The sequence below is a fragment of the Pristiophorus japonicus genome, chromosome 4 (genome assembly GCF_044704955.1).
Source record: "Pristiophorus japonicus isolate sPriJap1 chromosome 4, sPriJap1.hap1, whole genome shotgun sequence".
Taxonomy (NCBI): Eukaryota; Metazoa; Chordata; class Chondrichthyes; family Pristiophoridae; genus Pristiophorus; species Pristiophorus japonicus.
Window position 1 is genome coordinate 243450815 of NC_091980.1, and position 26691 is coordinate 243477505.

Genomic DNA, 26691 nt, shown 5'->3' on the forward strand with positions numbered 1-26691 from the left:
TCTACAGGGGTTAAGCCAGTTATAGCATTGCTACTGTCAGCCCAGCTGAGAAGGCACAAAATAAGGATCGAAGCTGGACCCTTTTTGATCTGAGGCTCAGCTATTTCTTGGATAAACTCATTGAATCATCAGGAGAGCTTATTCAAATTCTCACAAATAATGTGTACATACATTCTTTTTTGTCAATATTGTGAAAATGAATGAAATAGGAGCAGGGATGGGCCAAACAGCCCTTCGAGTCTGTTCCGCCATTCAATAAGCTCATGGCTGAACTTTGACCTCAACTCCACTTTCCCGCCCAATCTCCTTGATTCCCTTAGAATCCAAATATCTTTCTATCTCAGCCTTGAACATACTCAACGATTCAGCATTCACAAAAAGTATGTTATCCACAAATTATGAATTTCCATTTTATTGTCATTCTCTGGCAAGGCTGCATTTATTGCCCATTCCTAGTTGCCCTGAGATGATGGTGGTGGGCCTTATTCTTGCAACGCTGTCACAATTCAGAATACAGTTAAGAACCAACCATGCCGATGTGAGACAATGACATTGCTATTTTTTTCTATTTTTATTTTTTCTCCTATTTGAATATGTACCAAATGCTGTCTGAAAGCTTTTAATGCTCTTTACAATGCATGTTTGTAAGTGCAATATAATGTTCTATTTAATTGGCTGATTATGTCTATACTTGGGCATCAGTAACAGAGGTGATATTGCGCATGGAAGCTTGTTAGCCTTATATGTTGAAAGCAAAGGAAAGTTAAGTCACGTAGCCTCCTGAAGGAATAGTCAAAAGAGTGATCAGACTCTTTTGTGTTGTCTCCAGCTCCATATTATGTTGCAGCTGCTGTCATTTGAAAACCTCAACAAACCTTGCTGACATTAATAAGTGCAGTCATGATTGTTAAGTGTGTTCTCCTATCAACACAGCAAGTGGGGAGTGAGTTTGCATCCAGCTGATGCCAACAAGCTTTTTGTATTGCGATTAATGGCACATTTACCTGCAGCTGAGCAAGCCTCATGCTGAGATACACAGCAGAAATATTTGCAGAAAGGCAGTGCCTTTATGCAGCAGCCACACAAAGGCTACAGAAAGAAAGTCATTCTTAATAAATTGCAAGTTTAGTAACTGCAGGAATATAAACATTACATCTTTTGAAATGTCATTTGCTGTAAGTTTTAAAAATCAATTGAAAACAGCTGGCACATCCCACTGAAGAGCATAGACAGCCAAGCTGCTGCAGTACTTGTGTCGTGATTCTGGGCTACTTGGCTGTCATTGGCCAGCAACCTTTAAATATATCAGCAGTGAAACAATGAAATCTGCAGAGCAACATAATTAAGTTTACAGGGCCACAACTGATGATTCCCCCCCCAAAATTTGAATCAGTGGCTGTTGTGTTAAGGGGTTGCACTGTGTCACTTCCCTCAGATCGGGGGGCACGGATTAATGTTTTTGTTTCCTCCCAAAAAGAGTTGCACTGTGTCACTGAGACGTGCTGCTTTTTAAGACTAAGCATAAGGAGCTGTTTTTGTCATTAGACTCTGGTTGTGAGGAGAATTTCTGACCATTCGGAGGTGCAGAGACTTTTTATTTCCCTGTCTTTGGTTATTCTAAAGTTAATGCTTGCTTGTTTATATTGTATCTGCAATATTTAAAATATATATTTTTGTTGTCAAAGCTTTGACATCACTTGCTACATTCTAGATCTACTGTAAGATCAGCTCATTGCCGCTACTATATCTTGTCAGTTGGCACATAACTAAAAATCTGAAATATTGACTTTATCAGGGATGGAATGGAACTGCAACATTGTATTCATTTGTCTTTTGGTACATGTGCAGAGTACAGCAGTTCTTCAACCTTGCTAATGCAGAATGCAAATGCAAACGATTCCTTACATAGTATTTACAGCACAGAAACAGGCCATTTGGCCAACAGATCCATGCCAGTGTTTGGGCTCCACACGAGCCTTCTCCACCCTGGCTCATCTAACCCCATCAACATATCCTTTTATTCCTTTCACCCTCATGTGTTTATCTAACTTTCCTGTAAATGAATCTGTGCTATTCAGCTCAACTACTCCTTGCGGTAGTGAGTTCCACATTCTAATCACTCTCTAGGTAAAGAGGTTTCTCCTGAATTCCTATTGGATTTATTAGTGACTATCATATATTTATGGCTCCTAGTTCTGATCTCTTCTGCAAGTGGAAACGTCTTCTCTATGTCTACCCTTTCACAATCTTAAAGAACTCTATCATGTCACTCCACAGTCTTTTTCTAGAAAAAAGAGCCCCAGCCTATTTAATCTTTGCTGATATGTATAACCTCTCAGTTCTGGTACCATTCTAGTCAATCTTTTTTGCACCTTCTCCAGAGCCTGTATATTCTTTTTATAACATGAAGACCGGAACTGTTCACAGTACTCCAAGTGTGATCTAACCAAGATTCTATACAAGTTTAACATAACTTCTTTGCTTTTCAATTCCATCTTTCTAGAAGTGAACCCTAGTGCTTATTTTATGGTCCACATCGCTACTTTGTGATTTGTGTATCTGTACCCCTAGATCCCTCTACCCCATTTAGACACTTAGGGGCCGAAATTGCCCTCAGCCCCATTTGGGACAGATAATTTGAATTAAGTGAAGATTCTCCACCCGAATCAATGGGGCGGAGAAGCAATCGAAACTACCCTCTTTTTGTGCCAAAAATCGTCGGGGCGGCAGAGGGGCAGAAGTGTGTCAGGAGTGGGGCGGAAGGCGGGCGGCGTCATGAACGTCAGTGCGTCGCGCTGACGCGTCACAACATGCCTTCCCTTCACTTAAAGCGGCTGCGAGCTCTGCAGCCATTTTAGTGGCGCCCACTGGGCCACTAGGGAGGGCTTCGGCTGGGCCCAAGAGTGGGTGCCAGGCTATTTGTTGGCGGCCCGGCCGAACCTGTGGCTACCATTGTCAGACCGACTGCAGAGTCAGCCGACAATTAAAATAAAATGGTGGCTGTGGCGGTGCCCCCTCCCCTTTAAGGGCGGATGCACCACCCAGCCACTGGCAGCATCCTGCCGCGCAAAGCTGTTAGGGGCATCGATCGGCGGCGGCTTTGCTCCCGCGGGGCAGTTTCACTCGTGGGGCAGAAAGGGGTTGCCGTCAAGAGGTAAGGGGACTGCCCCCAGTCGAAAAGGCCTTACCATCCCTTTACTGCTGGACTTTAAAGAAGGGGGCAATTCTGGACCCTTATTTTTCAAGGAGTATGTGGCCTCCTTATTCTTCACACCAAAATGTACCATCTCACACTTATCTATATTGAAGTGCATTTGTTAATTAAAAGGCAAGTTTATTAATGTCGTCCTGTATTTTTTTCAGTGCTCCTCTGTATTAACTACACCCCCAATTTGGTGTCATCTGAAAATTTTGAAATTGTACTTACGATTCCCCAGTCCAAATCATTTATGTAAATGGTGAGCAACAGCAGTCCCACCACCGATCCTTGCGGAACACCACTTCCTACCTTTTGCTAGTCTGAGTAACTACCTTTAACCCCTACTCTCTGTTTTCTGTTTTGCAGCCAGCTTGCTATCCTTCTGCAACTCGTCCCCTACTTGTTCTGACCTCAGTCATGAGTCCACTATGTGGTACTTTACCAAAGGCCTTTTGTAAACCCTTTTACATGAATACTGACTGTTCTTTTGGGGGAGGGGAAAAGGAAAACCTTTTGATGGAGGTTTTGCTGAAAGTTATTGAAGGTTTTGTTTCATTTTTCAACAGATAGTGGTCGTGGTGTGCTATGGGATGGATGAAGCAGAGCAAGATAAGTATGAGGCACGGCTGAAAGAGGTGTTTGACAGCTTTGACACCATAGGCACTGGGTCACTGGGCCGAGAGGAGCTGACTGATCTCTGTCATATGCTACAGTTACAAGAGGTAGCTCCAGTGCTGCTACAGACTCTCCTTCAGGGAAATCTCTCTGGCAGGGTAAGAATACTTTTGGTTTCTAGAGTCATAACCATCTTGATTTTAAGTAATTACTTTAATCATGTTGATTAGATTATGATCTGAATCTATTTATACCAAATTCATAATTTACTTTCTTACCATTTCTTGACTGATAGTGATGCACCTGAAATACTATAAGGTGAAACTATGGGGGTTATTTTAACCATAAAAAACAGGTGTGTTGGGGTTGGGTGGGATGTTAAAATTTTTAAAAATCTTAAAACCAACCCCAAACTTATGTTTTGAATAAAGAGTCAGACTAGATACTGCAAGCTCAAAGTAAGGTGTGACCATAGTCCTTTATTACAGATCTCAGAGTGCCTCTCCAGCCTGTGAGCCCTCCTTATGTACAGTGCTCCCAAGGGATTGTGGGATCCCTTGGGAATCCAGGAGATAAGCCCTCTGGTGGTTAGACATGGTATTTACAGGTTTGCATACATAACAATACTCCTCCCCCCCTCCCAAGTCAGTAGTGTAACTATTTACAATGTGAGTCGATCTGGTGCCTTCCTTTCCCTGGTTGATCGTCTCGGTGCAAATGCTGGTTTTGGTGAGTCATTTGTTGCGCCCTCGCTGGGCTGCTGCGCAGCTGGCCTTGCTGGGCTGCTGGGGGTGGTGAGTCCTGCTGGGCTGCTGCAGGTGATGGGTTCTGCTTCGTGGTTTACCGCTGGGTCAGTTGACACTTGTGTGTGTGTTGGAGGGTCGAAAAAGGTAGAGTCTATTGTGGGTTGTTCTGGATAGTCCGTGAAGCTGAGTTTGGTTTGATCCAAGTGTTTCCTGCAGGTGAGTCCTTTTGAGAGTTTGACCACAAACACCCTACTCCCCTCTTTGACCAAAATAGTGCCGGAAAGCCACTTGGGACCTTGTCCATAGTTCAACACAAATACAGGATCATTTAACTCAATTTCGAGTGACACATTTGTGCGATCATGATATATATTCTGTTGAAGCCGCCTGCTCCTGTTCATGTAGATCAGTGTGGACTAACGAGAGCCTTGTCTTAAGTGCCCTTTTCATGAGCAGTTCAGTGGGAGGGACCCCAGTGAGCGAGTGGAATCTTGTGCGGTAACTAAGCAGGAGTCGGGATAAGTGAGTCTGCAGTGAACCTTCAGTTACCCTTTTCAAGCTCTGCTTGATTGTTTGAACTGCTCGTCCTGCCTGACCGTTGAACACTGGTTTAAACAGGGCAGACGTGACATGTTTGATCCCATTGCGGGTCATGAACTCCTTGATCTCGGCACTGGTAAAGCACTGCCCCTTGTCACTTACAAGGACATCAGGCAGGCCGTGCATGGCAAACATGGCCCGTAGGCTTTCAATGGTGGCAGCGGATGTGCTTGCCGACATTATCACACATTCGATCCATTTGGAGTATGCATCTACAACCACGAAAATTTTTTTTCCCAAGAATGGGCCTGCATAGTCGACTTGGACCCTGGACCACGGTTTGGAGGGCCAGGACCTTAAACTTAGTGGCACCTTCCTGGATGCATTGCTTATCTGTGAACATGTATTGCATTTGTGCACGCAGGTCTCTAAGTCTGCATTGATACTGGGCCACCACACGTGGGATCTGGCTATCGCGTTCATCATTACAATGTCTGGGTGGGTGCTGAGGAAATCCTTAATGAAGGTGTCCCTGCCCTTTTTTGGCACCACTACCCGATTACCCCATAGGAGGCAGTCTGCCTGTAGAGACATTTCATCTCTGCGCCGCTGGTACGGCTTTATTTCTTCCTGCACCACTAATGGGACACTAGACCAACTCCCGTGGAGCACACGATTTTTTACGAAGGACAGTAAGGGGTCCTGGCTCATTCAGGTTATAATCTGTCGGGCGGTGACAGGTGATTACTCACTCTCGAATGCTTCCATTACCATTGTCATGTATTCAACTACTATTGTAACCCATGTATAAACTGACCTAAGTTGTATACCTTGAGAACATTGACCACAGGGGGCGAACTTGTGGGAGACACTCCTAACCTGGGCTTTCCGGTATAAAAGGGGAAGCTCCACCCACCTTCAGTCTCTTGAGGTCTTGGCAATAAAGATGACTGGTCACAGAGTGACCTTCTCTCAAGTATGGGCATTTATACTGTATAGTAAGGACATATCATTGGCGACGAGAAACTGGGATTTAAACCACGCGAGCATGGCTGCTAGCAGCACAGAAGAGAGGTACTGTGTTGGTGATGATTGGGACGACTTTATTGAGAGACTACAGCAAAGTTTTGCCACGAAGGAATGGTTGGGACAGGATTTGGCCGACAAACGCAGGGTTCATCTGACTGTTTGTGGATCCAGAACGTACTCCCTGATGAAGGACCTTCTAACGCCAGAGAAGCCGGCGGACAAGACGTTTGAAGAGCTCAGTAAGTTGATCAGGGAACACCTTAAACCGGCGAGCAGCATGCACATGGCTATACACCGGTTTTACACGCACTGGCGGCGAGAAGGGCAAAGCGTTCCAGACTTCGTGGCAGATCTCCAGCGACTGGCGAGCCTATGTAAGTTCCCAGATGCATGCAGAGCGGAGATGCTGCGAGACTTTTTTATTGAGGGCATCGGGCACGCTGGGGTTTTCAGGAGACTGATTGAGATCAAAGACTTGACCTTTGAAGCGGCGGCTCTGATAGCCCAGACAACTATCTCAGGGGAGGAAGAGACCAGAATGATTTATGGCAAAAATCTTCGCTCAAGTGCGGCAAACGACCAGGGAGTCAACATTGTTAACGTGGCACACAGTTCTCTAGGCAGACAAGGGCAATCGGACATGCCTCAGCATGCAGTCGAACCCAAAGGGGGAATTCAACAGAGACAATGGCTAGCTGAATGGCGATTCATGCCATCGCAATGGACAATGCGGCCATCAACACCTGTTAATGGTGCGCTTAAGGACAGTTACAGGGACAGTCAGAGATGATCGACTGGTAATGGACCTTTTGTTTCCAACAATGGGGCCTCCAGCTCATGCTGGAGGTGTGGAGGCAAACACTCAGCCAGAGCTTGCAGGTATCAGCAATATACCTGCAGAAACTGCAATGTCAGCAGTCACTTGGCGCGTATATACAGGAAGCCTGCAGCCAGGTTGATGTATGAGGAGGACGGGCCCGATGTAACCCCTACGAGGCCAAATGAATACTGAGGGAAACTGCTGGAAGCTGAAGTTCAGCGAGTTCATGTGGAGCATATATACAGTTCATATACCAGGATGCCACCGATAATGATGAAAGTGCTCCTCAATGGCATCCCAGTATTAATGGAGCTAGACACAGGGGCCAGCCAGTCCCTGATGAGTAACAAACAGTTCGAAAGGTTGTGGGTGTCCAAGGCCAGGAGGCCAAAATTATTGCCAATTGACGCACTGTTATGGACATATACAAAGGAGATCATTCTGGTGCTAGGCAGCGCCACGGTAGTCGTGACCCACAAAGATTCGGAGAATAGGTTGCCACTCTGGATTGTCCCGGGGAATGGTCCCGCACTACTGGGGAGGAGTTGGCTTGCTGTCATGAACTGGAAATGGGGCGCTGTCAATGCAATTTCTTCTGTGGAGCGAGTATTATGCTCACAGGTCCTGGACAAATTTGACTCATTATTTCAACCTGGCATCGGCACTTTCATGGGGACCAAGGTAGCGATTCACATAATCCCGGACGCTAGGCCAGTACACCACAAGGTCAGAGCGGTGCCGTACGTGATGCGGGAAAAGATAGAATGCGAATTGGACCACCTGCTGAGGGAAGGCATCATCTCGCCAGTCGAATTCAGTGACTGGGCGAGCCCGATCGTGCCACTGCTCAAGATGGATGGGTCGGTCAGGATATGTGGCAGTTACAAGGCCACCATCAATCAGGTGTCACTCCAAGACCAGTACCCGCTACCGAGAACGGAGGACCTCATTGTGACGCTATCCGGTGGCAAACATTTTTCAAAATTGGACCTGACCTCAGCTTACATGAACCAGGAGCTGGCGAGTGAGTCAAAGAAGCTGACCACCATCATGACACACAAGGGGTTGTTTGAGTATAACAGATCTCCGTTCGGGATTCGTTCGGCCGCCGCGATCTTTCAGCGAAATATGGAAAGCCTCCTCAAGTTGATTCCAAGGGCGGTGGTTTTTCAAGACGACATCCTCATCACGGGTTGCGATACTGAAGAACACCTCCACAATCTGGAGGAGGTGCTACGCAGACTGAACCAGGTAGGGCTGCGACTGAAAAAGGCGAAGTGCGTCTTCTTAGCTCCAGAGGTAGAATTCCTGTGGAGGAGGGTAGCAGCAGACGGGATCAGACCTACTGCATTCAAAATGGAAGCGATCCAGAGAGCACGACGGAGCTGCGTTCATTCCTGGGGCTCTTGAACTATTTTGGCAACTTTTTTCCCAAATTGAGCACGCTATTAGAGCCGCTACACGTGCTCCTACGCAAAGGTCGCGATTGGGTCTGGGGGGGCAGCCAGGAAAGGGCTTTTGATAAAGCACGCAATTTATTACGCTCCAACAAACTGTTAACGTTATATGACCCGTGTAAGAAACTAGTTTTAACGTGCGATGCGTCGTCCTATGGGGTCGGGTGTGTGTTGCAGCATGTGAATGCCAATGGTCAGTTACAGCCGGTAGCTTATGCCTCCAGAAGTCTGTCCCAGGCAGAAAGGGGTTACGGGATGGTAGAAAAGGAAGCGCTCGCATGTGTATATGCGGTAAAGAAAATGCACCAGTACCTGTTTGGCAGGAAATTTGAACTGGAGACACATCACAAACCCCTAACATCCCTTTTGGCCGACAACAAGGCCATAAATGCGAATGCATCGGCCCGCATACAGAGGTGGGCACTTATGTTAGCCGCCTATGACTACACAATTCGGCACAGACCAGGCACTGAAAACTGTGCCGATGCACTCAGCAGACTCCCACTAGCCACCATTGAGGGGGCAACTGAGCATGATGCTGAGATGGTCATGGCTGTTGAAGCTTTCGAAAGCGAAGGCTCACCTGTGACAGCCCGTCAGATTAACATCTGGACAAATAAAGACCCGCTACTGTCTTCAGTTAAGAAATGTGTCCTGAATGGGGACTGGGCAGCCACGTACGCGGCATGCCTTGAGAAGTTTAAACCGTTTCATAGGCGCAAGGATGAACTCTCGATTCAGGCCGATTGCCTACTGTGGGGAAACCGAGTAGTCATGCCCCAGAAGGGCAGAGAGGTGTTTATCAGAGAACTCCACAATGAGCACCCGGGCATTGTCATGATGAAAGCAATTGCCAGGTCACACGTTTGGTGGCCAGGGATAGATGCAGACCTGGAACTTTGTGTTCGCAGGTGCAACACGTGTGCTCAGCTGGGCAACACACCCAGGGAAGCCCCCCTTAGCCCCTGGTCCTGGCCCGCCAAGCCATGGTCACGCATCCATGTGGACTACGCAGGTCCTTTCATGGGAAAAATGTTTTTGGTTGTGGTAGACGCCTACTCAAAATGGATTGAGTGTGCCATTTTAAATTCAAGCACATCCTCTGCCACGGTAGAAAGTCTACGGGCAATGTTCGCCGCCCATGGTCTATCGGACGTCTTGGTCAGCGATAATGGCCCATGCTTTACAAGCACTGAATTCCAGGACTTCATGGCAGGCAATGGGAATCAACCATGTCAGAACGGCACCGTTCAAGCCGGCCTCAAACGGCCAGGCGGAATGAGCAGTGCAGATAATCAAACGGGATGCTCAGAATTCAAGGGGGTTCCCTACAAAGCTGCTTATCAGGCCTCCTGTTGACCAATAGATCCCAACTACACTCGCTCACAGGGGTTCCACCCGCAGAGCTACTAATGAAAAGGACACTCAAAACCAGGTTATCCCTTATAGAAACATAGAAATATAGAAAATAGGTGCAGGAGTAGGCCATTCGGCCCTTCGAGCCTGCACCGCCATTCAATGAGTTCATGGCTGAACATGCAACTTCAGTACCCCATTCCTGCTTTCTCGCCATACCCCTTGATCCCCCTAGTAGTAAGGACTACATCTAACTCCTTTTTGAATATATTTAGTGAATTGGCCTCAACAACTTTCTGTGGCAGAGAATTCCACAGGTTCACCACTCTCTGGGTGAAGAAGTTTCTCCTCATCTCAGTCCTAAATGGCTTACCCCTTATCCTTAGACTGTGACCCCTGGTTCCGGACTTCCCCAACATTGGGAACATTCTTCCTGCATCTAACCTGTCTAAACCCGTCAGAATTTTAAACGTTTCTATGAGATCCCCTCTCATTCTTCTGAACTCCAGTGAATACAAGCCCAGTTGATCCAGTCTTTCTTGATATGTCAGTCCCGCCATCCCGGGAATCAGTCTGGTGAACCTTCGCTGCACTCCCTCAATAGCAAGAATGTCCTTCCTCAAGTTAGGAGACCAAAACTGTACACAATACTCCAGGTGTGGCCTCACCAAGGCCCTGTACAACTGTAGCAATACCTCCCTGCCCCTGTACTCAAATCCCCTCGCTATGAAGGCCAACATGCCATTTGCTTTCTTAACCACCTGCTGTACCTGCATGCCAACCTTCAATGACTGATGTACCATGACACCCAGTTCTCGTTGCACCTCCCCTTTTCCTAATCTGTCACCATTCAGATAATAGTTTGTCTCTCTGTTTTTACCATCAAAGTGGACAACCTCACATTTATCCACATTATACTTCATCTGCCATACATTTGTCCACTCACCTAACCTATCCAAGTCACTCTGCAGCCTCATAGCATCCTCCTCGCAGCTCACACTGCCACCCAACTTAGTGTCATCCGCAAATTTGGAGATACTACATTTAATCCCCTCGTCCAAATCATTAATGTACAATGTAAACAGCTGGGGCCCCAGCACAGAACCTTGCGGTACCCCACTAGTCACTGCCTGCCATTCTGAAAAGTACCCATTTACCTCTACTCTTTGCTTCCTGTATGACAACCAGTTCTCAATCCATGTCAGCACACTACCCCCAATCCCATGTGCTTTAACTTTGCACATTAATCTCTTGTGTGGGACCTTGTCAAAAGCCTTCTGAAAGTCCAAATACACCACATCAACTGGTTCTCCCTTGTCCACTCTACTGGAAACATCCTCAAAAAATTCCAGAAGATTTGTCAAGCATGATTTCCCTTTCACAAATCCATGCTGACTTGGACCTATAATGTCACCTCTTTCCAAATGCGCTGCTATGACATCCTTAATAATTGATTCCATCATTTTACCCACTACTGATGTCAGGCTGACCGGTCTATAATTCCCTGTTTTCTCTCCCTCCTTTTTTAAAAAGTGGGGTTACATTGGCTACCCTCCACTCCATAGGAACTGATCCAGAGTCTATGGAATGTTGGAAAATGACTGTCAATGCATCCGCTATTTCCAAGGCCACCTCCTTAAGTACTCTGGGATGCAGTCCATCAGGCCCTGGGGATTTATCGGCCTTCAATCCAGAAGGTTGTTTGTGTCCTCCTTATTGAATACCGAACCAAAGTACTTGTTCAATTGGTCTGCCATTTCTTTGTTCCCCATTATGACTTCCCTTGATTCTGACTGCAGGGGACCTATGTTTGTCTTTACTAACCTTTTTCTCTTTACATATCTATAGAAACTTTTGCAGTCCGTCTTAATGTTCCCTGCATGCTTCCTCTCGTACTCTATTTTCCCTGCCCTAATCAAACCCTTTGTCCTCCTCTGCTGAGTTCTAAATTTCTCCCAGTCCCCAGGTTCACTGCTATTTCTGGCCAATTTGTATGCCACTTCCTTGGCTTTAATACTATCCCTGATTTCCCTTGATAGCCACGGTTGAGCCACCTTCCCTTTTTTATTTTTACGCCAGACAGGGATGTACAATTGTTGTAGTTCATCCATACGGTCTCTAAATGTCTGCCATTGCCCATCCACAGTCAACCCCTTAAGTATCATTCGCCAATCTATCCTAGCCAATTCACGCCTCATACCTTCAAAGTTACCCTTCTTTAAGTTCTGGACCATGGTCTCTGAATTAACTGTTTCATTCTCCATCCTAATGCAGAATTCCACCATATTATGGTCACTCTGCCCCACGGGGCCTCGCACAACGAGATTACTAATTAATCCTCTCTCATTACACAGCACCCAGTCTAAGATGGCCTCCCCCCTAGTTGGTTCCTCGACATATTGATCTGGAAAACCATCGCTTATGCACTCCAGGAAATCCTCCTCCACCGTATTGCTTCCAGTTTGGTTAGCCCAATCTAGATGCATATTAAAGTCACCCATGATAACTGCTGCACCTTTATTGCATGCACCCTACTATGAAAGAAATTGTTGAGAGCAGGCGTCAGTCACAATGTGACTACCATGACAGGAATGCGAGGGCGCGATATATTGATGTTAATGACCCTGTTTTTGTCCTTAATTATGCTGCAGGGCCCAAATGGCTTGCAGGCACTATGATTGCCAAAGAAGGGAATAGGGTTCTGGTAGTTAAACTTACCAATGGACAAATCTACCACAAACACGTGGATCAAACTAAAAGGAGGTTCAGCAACCCCATAGAAGAAGCAGAGGAAGAACACGATGTAGAGTTTACTCCACCACAGGTGACCGAACACCGCAACCAAGTGGAGGAAAGCACTGTAGGCAGTCCGGACAGGCCTGAGGCTCCGCAAACAGCAGACACTCAGGCCAGCGCCCAACAACCGGAGCCCCAACTCAGGCGCTCTACAAGGGAGCGTAAACCACCAGAGAGACTTAACCTGTGATCCCAATAAGACTTTGGAGGGGAGGTGATGTCATGTATTCAACGATCATTGTAATCCATGTATAACTGACCTAAGTTGTACACCTTGAGAACATTGACCACAGGGGGCAAACTTGCGGGAGACACTCCTAACCTGGACTTTCCGGTATAAAAGGGGAAGCTCCACCCATCTTCAGTCTCTTAAGGTCTTGGCAATAAAGGTGACTGGACACAGAGTGATCTTCTCTCAAGTGTGGGCCTCGTGTTCATTTATACTGTATAGTAAGGACATATCAACCATAACCAAATCTGTGGGCTATGCCATCTCCACCCCTGTGGTGGGCAATGGCAGCCTGCTGAGAGCATCGGCACAGTTTTCTGTGCCTGGCCTGTGGTGGATGGCGTAGTTGTATGCGGACAATGTGAGCTCCCAGCTCTGGATGCGGGTCGATGCATTCGTATTTATCCATTTACTTTCAGAAAAGAGGGATATAAGCGGCTTTTGGTTGGTTTCCAATTCAAATTTGAGCCCGAACAGATATTGATGCATTTTCTTTACCCCGTAGACATACTGTATGCCCTCTCAGCCTTGGACAGACTTCTGGATGCATAATCAACCGGTTGCAATTTCCCAAATTCATTAGCTTGTTGCAATACACACCCGACCCCGTACGACGACGCATCATGTGCTAGTACCAAACGCTTACATGGATCGTACAACACAAGCAATTTGTTTGAACATAACAGCTTCCTAGCTTTCTCAAAGGCATTTTCTTGGCTTTTACCCCATACCCATTCATCTCCTTTATGCAGTAAAGAGTGCAGGGGTTCGAACAATGTGCTAAGACCTGGTAAGAAGTTACCAAAATAGTTCAGGAGTCCGAGAAACGACCGCAGCTCTGTCACGTTCTGTGGTCTCAGTGCGTTCTTGATTGCCTCCGTCTTCGAATCGGTGGGCCTGATACCATCCGCCGCTATTCTTCTCCCCAGGAACTTTACTTCAGGCATCAGGAAAATGCACTTCGAGCATTTTAACTTGAGCCCCACACGATTGAGCCGGCTCAGAACCTCCTCCAGGTTCTGCAGGTGTTCAACAGTGTCCCGACCTGTAACCAAGATGTCGTCCTGGAAGACCACGGTGCGTGGGACCAACTTCAGCAAGTTTTCCATTTTCCTCTGGAATATTGCCACGGCCGATCAAATCCCAAACAGGCATCTGTTGTAAATGAAGAGACCTTTGTGCGTGTTGATGCAGGTGAGGCCTTTCGATGACTCCTCCAGCTCCTGCGCCATGTAGGCTGAGGTCAAGTCCAGCTTCGTGAACGTTTTCCCTCCCGCCAGCATCGCAAATAGGTTATCTGCCTTTGGTAGTGGGTATTGATCCTGCAGGGAGAAACAATTGATAGTTACTTTAGGTAATCACCACAGATTCTGACGGTGCCGTCTCCCTTGAGGACTGGAACAATCAGACTGGCCTACTCAATGAATTCGATCGGCGAAATGATGCCCTCTCGTTGCAACCTGTCCAGCTCGATCTCCACCCTCTCTCTCATCATGTAAGGTACCGCTCTCACCTTGTGATGGATGGGTCGTGCCCCCGGAATCAAATGGATCTGCACTTTTGCTCCTTGGAATTTCCCGATGCCTGGTTCGAACGGCGAGGGGAATTTGTTTAGGACCTGGGCACATGAGGTGTCGTCGACGGACGAAAGCGCTCAGACGTCGCCCCAGTTCCAGCGTATTTTTCCCAGCCAGCTCCTGCCAAACAGCGTGGAGCCATCGCCCAGTACCACCCAGAGTGGTAAATCGTACACCGTTCCATCGTAGAAGACCTTTCCGGGAACACTGCCGATTATGGGAATCAGTTCCTTTATGTACGTTCTCAGTTTAGTATGAATGGGAGTCATGACTGGTCTTGAGGCCTTGCTGGACCACAATTTATCAAAAGTCTTTTTGCTCATTATGGACTGGCTTGCGTGCCCATGTCCAGCTCCATGGACACCAGGAGTCCATTTAATTTAACCGTCAGCATTATCGGGGACTACTTTGTGGTAAATGTGTGCACCCCAAATACCTCTGCCTCCTCGGTCTGAGGCTCTGGTTCATCGTGATCCATCGTGGATCTGTTCTCCTCTGCAACATGGTGGTTTGCAGGATTAGCAGGGTTTGCAGCTCGCCTGCACATACATTGGAGGTGTCCCATTGTTCCACAGCTCTTGCAAACGTATCCTTTGAAGCGGCATGAATGGAAACGATGATCACCCCCGCAGTGCCAACACGGTGTTAATGGCCTTGCATTCATCACCCTTGATGGTGGACTCTGAGTCATCTGCAGACATGTAGCTGAAGGTGTGTAAGTCCTGCCCTGTACATTTCGATTCAAAAACAACATTACTTTGTTCGCAGTACTTGCAGCAGCACTAGTGTGCTGAGAAATTTGTTTGGTATTGTCACTGGTGGTAATAAACGCCTGGGCTATCGCTATAGCTTTACTCAAGGTTGGGGTCTCTACAGTCAAAAGTTTGCGAAGTATTACTCCATAGCCAATGCCAAGTACAAAGAAGACCCTGAGCATGTGCTCCAAGTGTCCTTCAAATTCGTAATGTCCTGCAAGGTGCCTTAGCTCGGCGACGTAGCTCGCCACTTCCTGGCCTTCAGACCTCTTGTACATGTAGAACCGATACCTCGCCATCAGAATGCTTTCCTTCGGGTTTAGATGCGCCCGGACCAGTGTGCACAAATCATTGTATGACTTGTCTGTGGGTTTCGCTGGAGCGAGCAGATTTTTCATGAGGCCATACATTGTGGTGCCCCACAAATGGTGAGGAGGATCGCCCTTCATTTGGCAGCGTTCGCTTCTCCTTCCAGCTCATTAACCATGAAGTATTGGTCAAGTTGCTCCACGAAGGTTTCCCAATCATCTCCCTCCGAAACTTTCTCCAGGATGCCCACGGTTTTCTTCATTGTTGCGGTGGGGTTCGCCATCTGTATCTCATCGCTAGTTGTTATGTCTTGAATAAAGAGTCACACTAGATACTGCAAGGTCAAAGTAAGGTGTGACCATAGTCCTTTATTACAGATCTCAGAACGCCTCTCCTGCCTGTGAGGCCTCCACTTCCAAGGGATTGTGGGATCCCATGGGATTCCAGGGGATAAGCCCTCTGGTGGTTATACATGGTATTTACAGGTTTGCATACATAACACAACCCACATCCAACCCACTCACTTCCAGTTTTAACGGAGGCGGGACAAGGGGGCGCAGGCAAGCAACCTGCTCCCAGGAGGTGGATTGGCCATTTCAATGTTAATGAGGCTGCTTGTCTCATTTCTCCTGTCATTTGGGTTTAACCCTGGCCGACCGGGGTTCCCAGGCCTCAGGGAAGTCTGGCAGCTAAACGGAGGTGAGGACTGCTTTGTGGAAAAGGTAAGTGCCTTTGCAGCACTGCTTGTGGGCCAAGAGGAGCAGGAGTGCATCCTCCCTGCCCACTAAGTTACCTACTTCCCTGCCCGCCATCATACCCCCACCTCCCTACCCCCAGCCGCCATCAGATCCTCCCGCACTCCCCCATCCAAAGACTCCCACCCCCCCCAATGATCGGACTCCCCCGCCACCCTGTCCCCCCACTCCCTCCCTAGCGATCAGCAACCACCACCATCTCCCCTCAAAATGCAGACCCCCCATGCTCCCATTATCCCAGCAGCAGGCTCCCTACCCGCTCCTGCGCTGCTGCCGCCTCCGGAGCATTCCCCGCCCGACAGGGAGCCAAGCCTGTCAATCCGCCTGGCCTCCGAGCGGGGAACCTGTTTAGAAAAAAAAGACGCATGCTGTGAAGTTAAAATCTACATCGGGAATTCAGGAGAAACATTTTGATCCAGAGAATGGTTAGAATGTGGAGCTCACTACCACACGCAGTAGTTGAGGCGAATAGCATTGATGCATTTAAGGGGATAGCTAGACAAACACATGATGGAGAAAGGAATGGAAGGATATGTTGATGGGGTTAGATGAATAAGAGGAGGCTTGTGCGAAGAATAAACACCAGCATGGACCTGTTGGCTAAATGGGCTGTTTCTGTGCCATAAATATTATGCAAAACTGCTTTAACTCCTCACATTCATGTATCTTCTTGCATCTCCCAAGTGGAGAAGTTTATATACTCAGTCATTCATGCAAACTATTTGAATTTTGAGGCATTGCCCACGTGCCCATACCTATGGATGAAAATTAGTGTGGAACAGATTCTGCAGTTATGCAGGTGTGGGAAACTTGTGAGGTCATTCTCATTCTGCAGCGGTAGGAACAGCATCGATCATATACAGGAGTTCTGGAGCAATATTTTGGTGAGGGGCTGGTAGAAAGGAAAGGGAGAAACCCGAAGCAATGCTTGGGGTGTAGGAGAGAGAAACGAAGGGAGAAGCCAAGACTGGTATGTTGCAGAGAAGGGAAGGAAATAGAGGAAAGTCTGTTTGGAGCACATAATATATCATGTTTACATTTTTTGGAGGTCAGCATTAGAGATGTTGGCATCTATGACATGGATTTTATCAATATAAATGAGATGTCAAATACATACTTTAGCCCATTGTTTATCTGATCCAGTCGTCTCGTAAGGGGAAGATGATTGATTCATGTAGTTACAGACTGGTAAGGCTGCATGAGGTCAGTTAGTCAGTACTGTCGGTTGAAGTTCAACAGGACATCTGCAGTAAAGCTGTGTTCTGCACATATGTTGCAGTTTAACATAGTGTTAAACTGGTTGCATTTCATGTCAAATAATAACAAACATTAGAGTGAGGCCTTGACCAGAAAGAGGACTGTATATATTGTCAAAGAAAATGTTGATTTTACCAGAAATTTTTAAAAGGAGCTCCCACGTGTTACACTTTCCATAGGTGACCTTGACAAGCTTTCCTTACATTTCTAAAGGCCTTTTTACAAGCAAACTGCTTCTGTATGAGAGCTTGATGAATAACTGTGTTGGTGCAGAATTTGCAGGGTTTTGTACATAGTACTTGGTGCTCAATCACTGCAGTTTACTGTACCATCTCATGTTTAATACTTATTCTGCAGAAAGAAATGTGTAGGTTTCAGTCGATGTTAAACAGAATTTATTGCTGTTCAGAATATACAGGAATAAAGAAACCTCAAGGAACTTGGCAACAACAGATAGGGAGAGGAATACTCCCATCAGATGTAAGGCTCCATTCCCTCTGCTTAATTGCGAAATAGCAAAATCCAGTGCGTGATTAATGGATGCATTGTTGGGAGGTGGAACCTGGGAACCTGTTGCAGCTTGACTAGGTGAAAATGTCATGAACAAGCAGCAGACCTACTCCAGAGAAAAAGAGAATTGCAGGCCGTAAAAATGTTTCTGCCCCAGTAAAAATAGTTGTGAATCTAAACTGGTTGCTAAATAAAGCCTTTATTGTGTGAAATTTCAATGTAATTATACAGCATAATTTGAAGCAGTGCTCTTTTCTTTCACGATCTATGATGCCCCAATGTTCCAGACAAACTTATTCTCCCATGCCCCCATTTAAAAGTGATTTATTATAGCTTTTGCTCCAAGATCAATTTGTGATTTGAGCTGCAGATTGGCATTTGTAATGACTTTCAGCTACTGCAAATATTCTTACACCATATAAACTCTGCAGAAAATTTACTGTAACAGATGCTGAGAGAAATATTCCACTGGGAAATGTTCTTTTACTTTGATTTGTACTGAAAATTGCAGTCCTGCTATTGACATTTTTATGTGGTAACATTTGTGTTTATTCAATAACAAATCTGTTGTTGCTTTTCTTTTTCTTGCTATATTTATCCCCTTTTTTCTCAAATGTCATGAAGCTATTAAGTCCTGCTGGGGTACAGTTACATGAGCACTTCGGTACCTTGGTCTATTCTTTATGTGTGAGCTTGGATAGTGAGTGGTGGCAGGGTGTTTGACCGGTGACTTCACGGATGAACCCAATCCGATCGTCGCCCGACGTCCATGCACACTCTTTCCATCCGGGGGCAATGAATTGTGATGATGAGTGGGAACTCTAAGAGGCCAAAATTGCCCCTTTCTATAAGGCCCATGGCTGCCTGAAAGCGGCGGCCATGCGTCGGTGCGGACTGGCTGCTGGGTCTCCGCGGAAGGGCCGCCATTTTATAAATTGCCCTTCCTCAGTTTTGGAGCAGTGTAGGGGACCGCTCCGCCCGTTTTCCCGCCGCAGCGTGCACGCGCTGACCCCTTACCAACCGGTGCCGATCCATTTGCGGAATTGCCCTGTGGGAAATTGCGCCTTTTGAAAATTGCCGCGCGGGAGCGGCGCTGCCGCTGCCAGTCAGTGCCACTGACAGCTTTTGCTGTCGGTACCCTTTCTGTGGCTTGGCAATGTGGCTGCCCTTAAAGGGGAGGTGGCACTGCTGGTGACTCCATGTTTTTTTTTGTCAGCCAATTGCCAGGTCGGGCCGACAATTATGGCCGCGAGTTTAGCCGGGCCACCAGCAGGCAGTCTGGCACGCCTTCTTGGGTGCCAGGCTGCTGGCCCTGCTGAAATTCTCCCTGGTGGCCCAGCGTTTGCCACTAAAGTGGCTGCAGAGTTTGCAGTGGCCCTCCCCTTTAACTGAACGGGAGGGACATTGTGATGTACACGCTGATGACTTGTAGCGTCGGCCACTTCCGCCCCGCTAGTGGCGGCTACTCTGACCCGACCTCACTTCCGCCATGATGTTGAGGCCACTTCCGCCCCACTCCAAAAAAAAGCACCAAGTACTGAATTTCTCCGGTTTGGCCGCCCCATGCATTGGGGCAGCCAGAACACTTCAAGAACGGCTGGTGCGACTCGTTTCGGCTGGTGGGCAATTTCAGCCCCTAGCTGTTTACTTTTTCCCATCTCAGCCCAAGAATTTTGAAGCCAGTTAAAACACATCAACTGTCACCCTAGTTGGGATCAGCAGATTTGGAAAGATCAGAAATCGAACCTGCGATCTTCTGATCTGTATGATCGGTCTCATACTGGCTTTACCAAAGCAAACATTAGGTTTAAGAACATAAGAAAGAGGAACAGGAGTAAGCCATACGGCCCCTCGAGCCTGCTCCGCCATAAAATAAGATCATGGCTGATCTGATCATGGACTCAGCTCCACTTCCCTGCCCACTTCCTATAACCCCTTATCCCCTTATCGTTTAAGAAACTGTCTATTTCTGTCTTAAATTTATTCAATGTCCCAGCTTCCACAGCTCTCTGAGGCAGCAAATTCCACAGATTTACAACCCTCTGAGAGAAGAAATTTCTCCTATCTCTGTTTTATATGGGCGGCCCCTTATTCTAAGATCATGCTCTCTAGTTCTAGTCTCCCCCATCAGTGGAAACATCCTCCCTGCATCCACCTTGTGAAGCCCCCTCATAATCTTATACGTTTCAATAAGATCACCTCTCATTCTTCTGAATTCCAATGAATAGAGGCCCAACCAACTCAACCTTTCCTCATAAGTCAACCCCCTCATCCCCGGAATCAACCTAGTGAACCTTTTCTGAACTGCCTCCAAAGCAAGTATATCCTTTCGTAAATATGGAAACCAAAACTGCAAGCAGTATTCCAGGTGTGGCCTCACCAATACCTTATATAGCTGTAGCAAGACTTCCTTGCTTTTATACTCCATCCTCTTTGCAATAAAGGCCAAGATACCATTGGCCTTCCTGATCACCTGCTGTACCTGCATACTATCCTTTTGTGTTTCATGCACAAGTACCCCCAGGTTCCACTGTACTACGGCACTTTGCAATCTTTCTCCATTTAAATAATAACTTGCTCTTTGATTCTTTCTGCCAAAGTGCATGACCTCACACTTTCCAACATTATACTCCATCTGCCAAATTTTTGCCCACTCATTTAGCCTGTCTGTGTTCTTTTGCTAATTTTTTGTGTCCTCCTCACATATTGCTTTTCCTCCCATCTTTGTATTGTCAGAAAACTTGGCTGCATTACACTCAGTCCTTTCTTCCAAGTCGTTAATATAGATTGTAAATAGTTGGGGTCCCAGCACTAATCCCTGCGGCACCTCACTAGTTACTGTTTGCCAACCAGAGAATGAACCATTTATCCCGACTCTCTGTTCTCTGTTAGTTAGACAATCCTCTATCCATGCTAATATATTACCCCCAACCCCCAAGGTTTCTAGTAACAAATCTTTGAAGAAGCAAACCATAATAGACCGGGTAGAACCTTTTCTTGTAATGCATGTTTAGAACGGTTTGATTCACTTCTGTTGAACAATTTACAACTGTCTAATTTGTGGACCACTACAGATTTCTCACAGGAACCCAATGACTTCACGCACTGAACAAAAGGAATACTCTTATTGTCAGACTTGGCTAATTTCTGTGTGATGTGACATTGTTTTAAAAAATATATATTTTGGTTACTATTTCTTAATATTTTACATCTAATTTTTTTTACAGCTTAAGATTGATATTTCAGAAAAATTCTCTTTTGTTTAGAATATAAAATATAGAAATGCAAGGTTAGATGGGTGCACTGGAGTTTTGCTTCATGTATGATTGGGAGGAAGGCAGAAACTTCACAGAACCTTTCCTCGGAGGGTAAAATATTTAATATAGAGCGGCTTGTACGTGGTCTGTGGAAGGAATGTTTGATTGGGCAGATACTCTTTTCAGGTTACACACTTTATTCTCCTCCCTTCTCCTAAAGGTACTAACTCTTTTTGGGGTTCCATGGGCAGACATCCCTCGAGACTCGATAGTGAGGTGGGCTAATAGTTATCCTGAGTAGGAAAATAAATCCCAATCTCAACTGTTAATTGTACTTAAGATCGATCAGAGGAAAGTGGAATGCGAGGCAGGAAGGGAATCCCATTTCATATTGTTTGTGTATGTTTCTTGGAAGGTTGAGTGAGAAAGACATTGATTCTGTCAGTACAGGTACCTGCAGGCAAGATTGTCTCGCCATCACAGCTGAGATTGTGTGTAAGTAGTGTTAACTGATAGAAGATAAGGAGGTTGCACAACAATAAAAGTGGAAACAAAAAAACTCTCGCATGTCAAAGCTAGAAGATTCTAATCAATTTTGTTTATGTTATCACTTGAGCCGCACCCAAAGATTGTTTTTGATAGTCCTTTTATGTACTTTCATCTCTTTTCCCATGTATATAATTAATTATTTACAACTCAGTATAAATAATTAATTGAAATCATTGCTTTCCTTGTTAACTAATCATACATCTTGAAAGATAGAAAGTTAATTTTGTACTGCTTTTCAGTTATGTATGCCTTTTGTGGTGTATTTGTTTCAGTACAAAAATCTAAATTAAAAACATACACAAATTGGTCAAACTATCAAATGTGAAATGACTAGTCAAAGGTGCTGATCACCCACATTCAATAAACAGCCAGGACTATAAAGGTACATCTGGCATGATGCCGTGACTCAGTGCAAGGGTCAGTTTTACCAAGCCACTCGTCACTATGGAGATCTCGCTAGGTACCAGAGTAAACAAATAGTTACCTTCTCCAGATATAACTTTAGCATAAAGGTTGCTTTCAGTTGTCACACCTCAAGCCTTTGAGCGTTTGTTAGTCCATTATTAGTTAAAAGGGATACTGATCCTGCAGTGGCACAGAACTATAATTGTTCAACCTTTTTCATACAATATACACTCTGTGTTTACTGACTGATAACAGATTGAAATCTTACGTTCATGCTAAGTTTTGTATTATGTATTGACTTAGTGGATATGCACAGCTACAGATGCTGGAACTGTACCAACACAGGGATTCAGTTCAGAGTTAACACTTTAAACACAGGAAAGCCTTTTTATTGTTTTCAGAATTTGTATATTTTTTTATTATACAACAGAGTTTGAAGACATTGCGTGTTATTTATTTGCGTTCTTTTTGGTAAAGTTAAGTATTTGTTGCTCTCTCCTTGCCTCATGAATATATTGATTCATGCTAGAGTACATCCTACAGGTGCCGGCAGCTCTTCATTACTTCATCCAAGTATCCTTCATATGTGAGTAATTTGAGATATGACGTATAGGGAAATGTTGCATGCTAGGGAGGAACGGATGACTTTGGACGTATGGTTCCCAAACCTTTCCACCAATGGGGGTTTTCCATGCCTCAAGGCCAAAATTGCCCCTTCCCTTAAGGCCTGTTACCGCCGGAAATCGTTGGCCATGCTACGGAGTGCAATGGCCATTGATTTTTCATGGAATGGCCGCCATTTTGGAAATTCCGCTCCTGTGGTATCCCGGTGGTGACCCACTCCCCCCACTACCGCTCTGCTGCTGCCAATCTGTCCTAAGTGCATCATCAGAGCACCGCCAATAGTCGTCCGTCCCCCCCCCACCCGCAATGGCGAAATTCCACCGGGATAATCTTGCTGCCGCCGCTTGGTACCACCAGCAACTTTTTCTGCCGGTGCATTGTGTTTGCAGTGCTTCTAAAATGCCGGTGCGGCTGCCATTAAAGGGGAGGGCCTACTGCCATGGCCACTATGTTTTTTTTTCTGTCAGCCGACTGCCATGTCGGGCCGACAGTTATGTCCCCGGGTTCGGCCGGGCCGCCAACAGGCTGCCTGGCACCCTCTTGGGTGCCAGACCACTTGCCCAGCTGATACCCTCCCTGGTGGCCCAGTGGACCGAACTTAAAGAATCATGCCGATCTCCCCTTCAAGTGAAGGGGAGAGACGTGAGGACATGGCACCGTGATGACGTCATCAGCGCTACACCCGCTCCCAACTTCTGCCCCTCTAGTATGTGAACTTCCGCTTACCGCCACACATCCGCCCCCATTATGACCGACTTCCGGTCTGCTGGAAAAAAAAGCCAAAGAATGGAATTTCGCTCAAGAGGCCACTGCATCAACCACGCCGGTAAAAACAGACGAAACACGGTAGGTGTGCCCCGTTTCCGGCGGTGGGCAATTTCGGCTCCCTCATGTCTGGATCTCTTGTAGATAAACTGATAGTGATTGATTGCCATGATTAGTCAACAACTCCATTATTGTTGCTGATAATAGATCACGAACTAGATACCTTAATTTAATGTTTCATTTGAAAGACAACACATTCCACTAATTAACACTCCCTTGGTATATACACTGAAATGTCAGCCGAGATTATGTGCCCAAATCCTGGAGTAGGGATTGAACCCTCAACCTTCTGACTCAGAGGTGTGATTGCTTCCACGTAGTCAAAGTGTTAACCTGGCAATTCAAGTGTTCCAACTGTTGCTCTAGCTGAGATTGCCCAACTTCCAGTGTGATTCATTTACAGTCACACTGAAATAAAGCACCAATGGTGATATTCTAAATAAATAAATATACTTTGTATATGTCCTTTTTCTTGATTTTGCAAAGAATCAATAATGCAATACAAACCTAAATATAACCAAAACTGCTAAAGGAATTAATGTTGCCCATCAGTAGTATTGTGCCATATTATGTAACCTCACCAATGGAGACTTTGGGATCAATTTTAACCCTAGCTGTCTGGTGGAAACCGATCGGTTGGTCAGTTAAAAATGAGCTCAAACCCTTTTGTGCCATTTCCAATTTCAACATGCAGGATTCTGCAGGCAGATGAGATGCCTATCTAAAGCAGACTGGAGCCTCATGAATTAGTGCACATAGGAATCATACCAAAAACCCCAATTGCATTTTAACTGGGACTGAGCGGGGAAGGTACACTTGGCTTTCCTGTCAGGCTGAAATACTGGTGGGAAGGATGCAGACGCCCTCCTAAGGTAAGTATAAAGCAAGAGTTCTCCTCCAGGCCACACAAGGAAAGTCGTGGCCTCTCATGTCCCACATTCTTCCTGACCCCACAAGACCCTGCCAAAACCCCCTCCTCACCATTTATCTGCAAACCGTGGGCAGTCAAGGGTTGTGCCGTCTTTCCCTGCCGACAGCTGCTCTGCGCCTTTTTCAACCTGTTCTGGGCAGGAAATGGACCAGCAACATTTAATGAGGCCCAAGAGTTAAAATATCCCAGGCCTGAAACATAGGCCAGCAAGTACGTTTAGCACTTGCCCGTCCCTGTCCCCCGCCTGTCCAAAACCAACTTGGTGTTAAAATTGACCACTTTGTTTTTGGTATGGAGATGTTGAGAACACTTAAAAATTAGAGTTATTATGGTGCTCGAGAAAAGTGCAACATCATGGCACGAGACCAAGTTGTGACATGTCGGTATTGTCATTGGTCACAGCATCCTGTTTCTGAACTATTACCGTGTCCTGTTTCTGTTTTTTTTTCCTGTGGTAAAATGTCATGTTTGCTGTGGATTGCTTTTACCTCGGGGAAATCTTTGTAAAAGGTGCTCATTTTCCTCAAGAAAATACACGTTTCTTTTCATTGAATTGGTGCTTTTCTAGCACACTACTGGTACCTCATTGATTACTAATCAATTATTTTTCCCTTTGAGGATATGAGGCCCCTTGTTTACATCTGGAAGTGTTGTGCCTCTTGCAGCCATGCAGGCAACATTCTTCAAACTAAAGAGATATATTGAAATGTATGCACCTGTGAGTATGCTCACAGGTTTGTGAGTGGCTTAGCGGGTCAGTGGCGGGTGGACTCCCTGCCGGAGGAGCTCAGGCCTTTTGCCTGGAGCACGACCCATCTCCTCTATCTGGGAGTCTACCTTAGGCCCGACGAGGAAGCCTGGCTGGCGAACTGGCAAGAGCTGGAGGCCAAGGTCGCCGCTCGCCTAGGGCGCTGGACAGGACTGCTCCGAGTGCTGTCCTACAGAGGTCGAGCGCTAGTCATAAACCAGCTGGTGGCCGCCATGTTGTGGTACCAGCTGGTCACTTTGACCCCTCCCCCTGCGTTTGTCGCCAAGATACAGAAGAAGCTGGTGGACTTCTTCTGGAACAACAGGAAGCACTGGGTCTCTGCTGCGGTCTTGAGTCTCCCGCTTAGGGAGGGCGGTCAGTCGTTGGTGTGCGTCAGCACCCAGCTAGTGACTTTCCGTCTTCAGACCCTGCAGAGATACCTTTACGTCGAGCCCCCTCCTTGGTGGCGTGCGCTGGCGACGTATTTCTTCCGCCAGCAGCATGGCCTCAACCACGACACGCAGCTCCTGTTTGTGAGCTTGGGGGTCGTCAGGACCGCCGTCCAGGAGCTGCCTGTCTTTTACAAGGAACTCACCAGGGTCTGGAACAAAATCTCCACCAAGCGCAGCTCTCCACCGGCTGGAGTGGCGGCTGTCCTGCAGGAGCCGCTGCTCGGGAATCCGTACCTCCACGACCGAGGTTTTAGATGGCAGTCGGACGAGAGGGCTGTGGCTGGTGAGGTGACCAGGGTCAGGGACCTGCTCGATGGCGGAGGAGCGGGCTGGATGGCGCCAGACACGCTGGCGCGGCGCCTAAACTCTACCAACGTCCGCCACGCGGCCGATGCAATTGAGTCGCTAAAATCAGCACTGGGCCCTGACTCAGTTAGGTGTATCGAGGAGGCTCAAGCACGTGGGGAGATCCCGTCCGAACTGACCCCCGTCCGGACGGAATTCCTCATCGGCGCCAAACCCCGGAACCTCCCTCGGGAGCCGGCGCCTCACAACTTGAGCCGCCTCGGGGAAATCCCCCCCCGTGCCTTTCAGTTCTGCGCGGAGGGGTTTCCTGTATGGGCTGCTCCTGCACACTCTCAACTTTGCCATCCTCGCCGGTCGTCCGGACACGCCATGGCGTACCATCTTGCCGTCCGGAGGAGGCGGGGGTCCCCGATGGAGGGCACTCTACGCGGGAGTCCTCCCACTATTTATCGGGGACTTGGCCTGGAGGGTGGCGCACGGAGCAGTCCTGTGCAACAAATTTTTAAGCCGGTTCACGGACTCCCAGGCCGCCTGCAATTTCTGCGGTCTGGAAGAGCCCGTGTTCCACGTTTTTATTGAATGTGTGAGGTTGCAGCCCCTGTTCCAATATTTAAAGAGGCTGCTCCTGAAATTCTGGCTGCACT

The 26691-nt window shown here is 46.9% G+C and overlaps 1 protein-coding gene across 2 annotated transcripts in view; it reads left to right on the forward strand.

The window, feature by feature from the left end:
* The window catches only part of nin (ninein (GSK3B interacting protein)), a 189226-nt gene that overhangs the window by 15360 nt on the left and 147175 nt on the right, over positions 1-26691 (forward strand). For both annotated transcript variants that reach the window (XM_070879230.1, XM_070879231.1), the window contains exon 2: positions 3766-3972. In XM_070879230.1, coding sequence (XP_070735331.1) covers positions 3790-3972 — 183 coding nt within the window. In that variant the 5' untranslated portion in view covers positions 3766-3789. The remainder of the gene's footprint in view (positions 1-3765; positions 3973-26691) is intronic.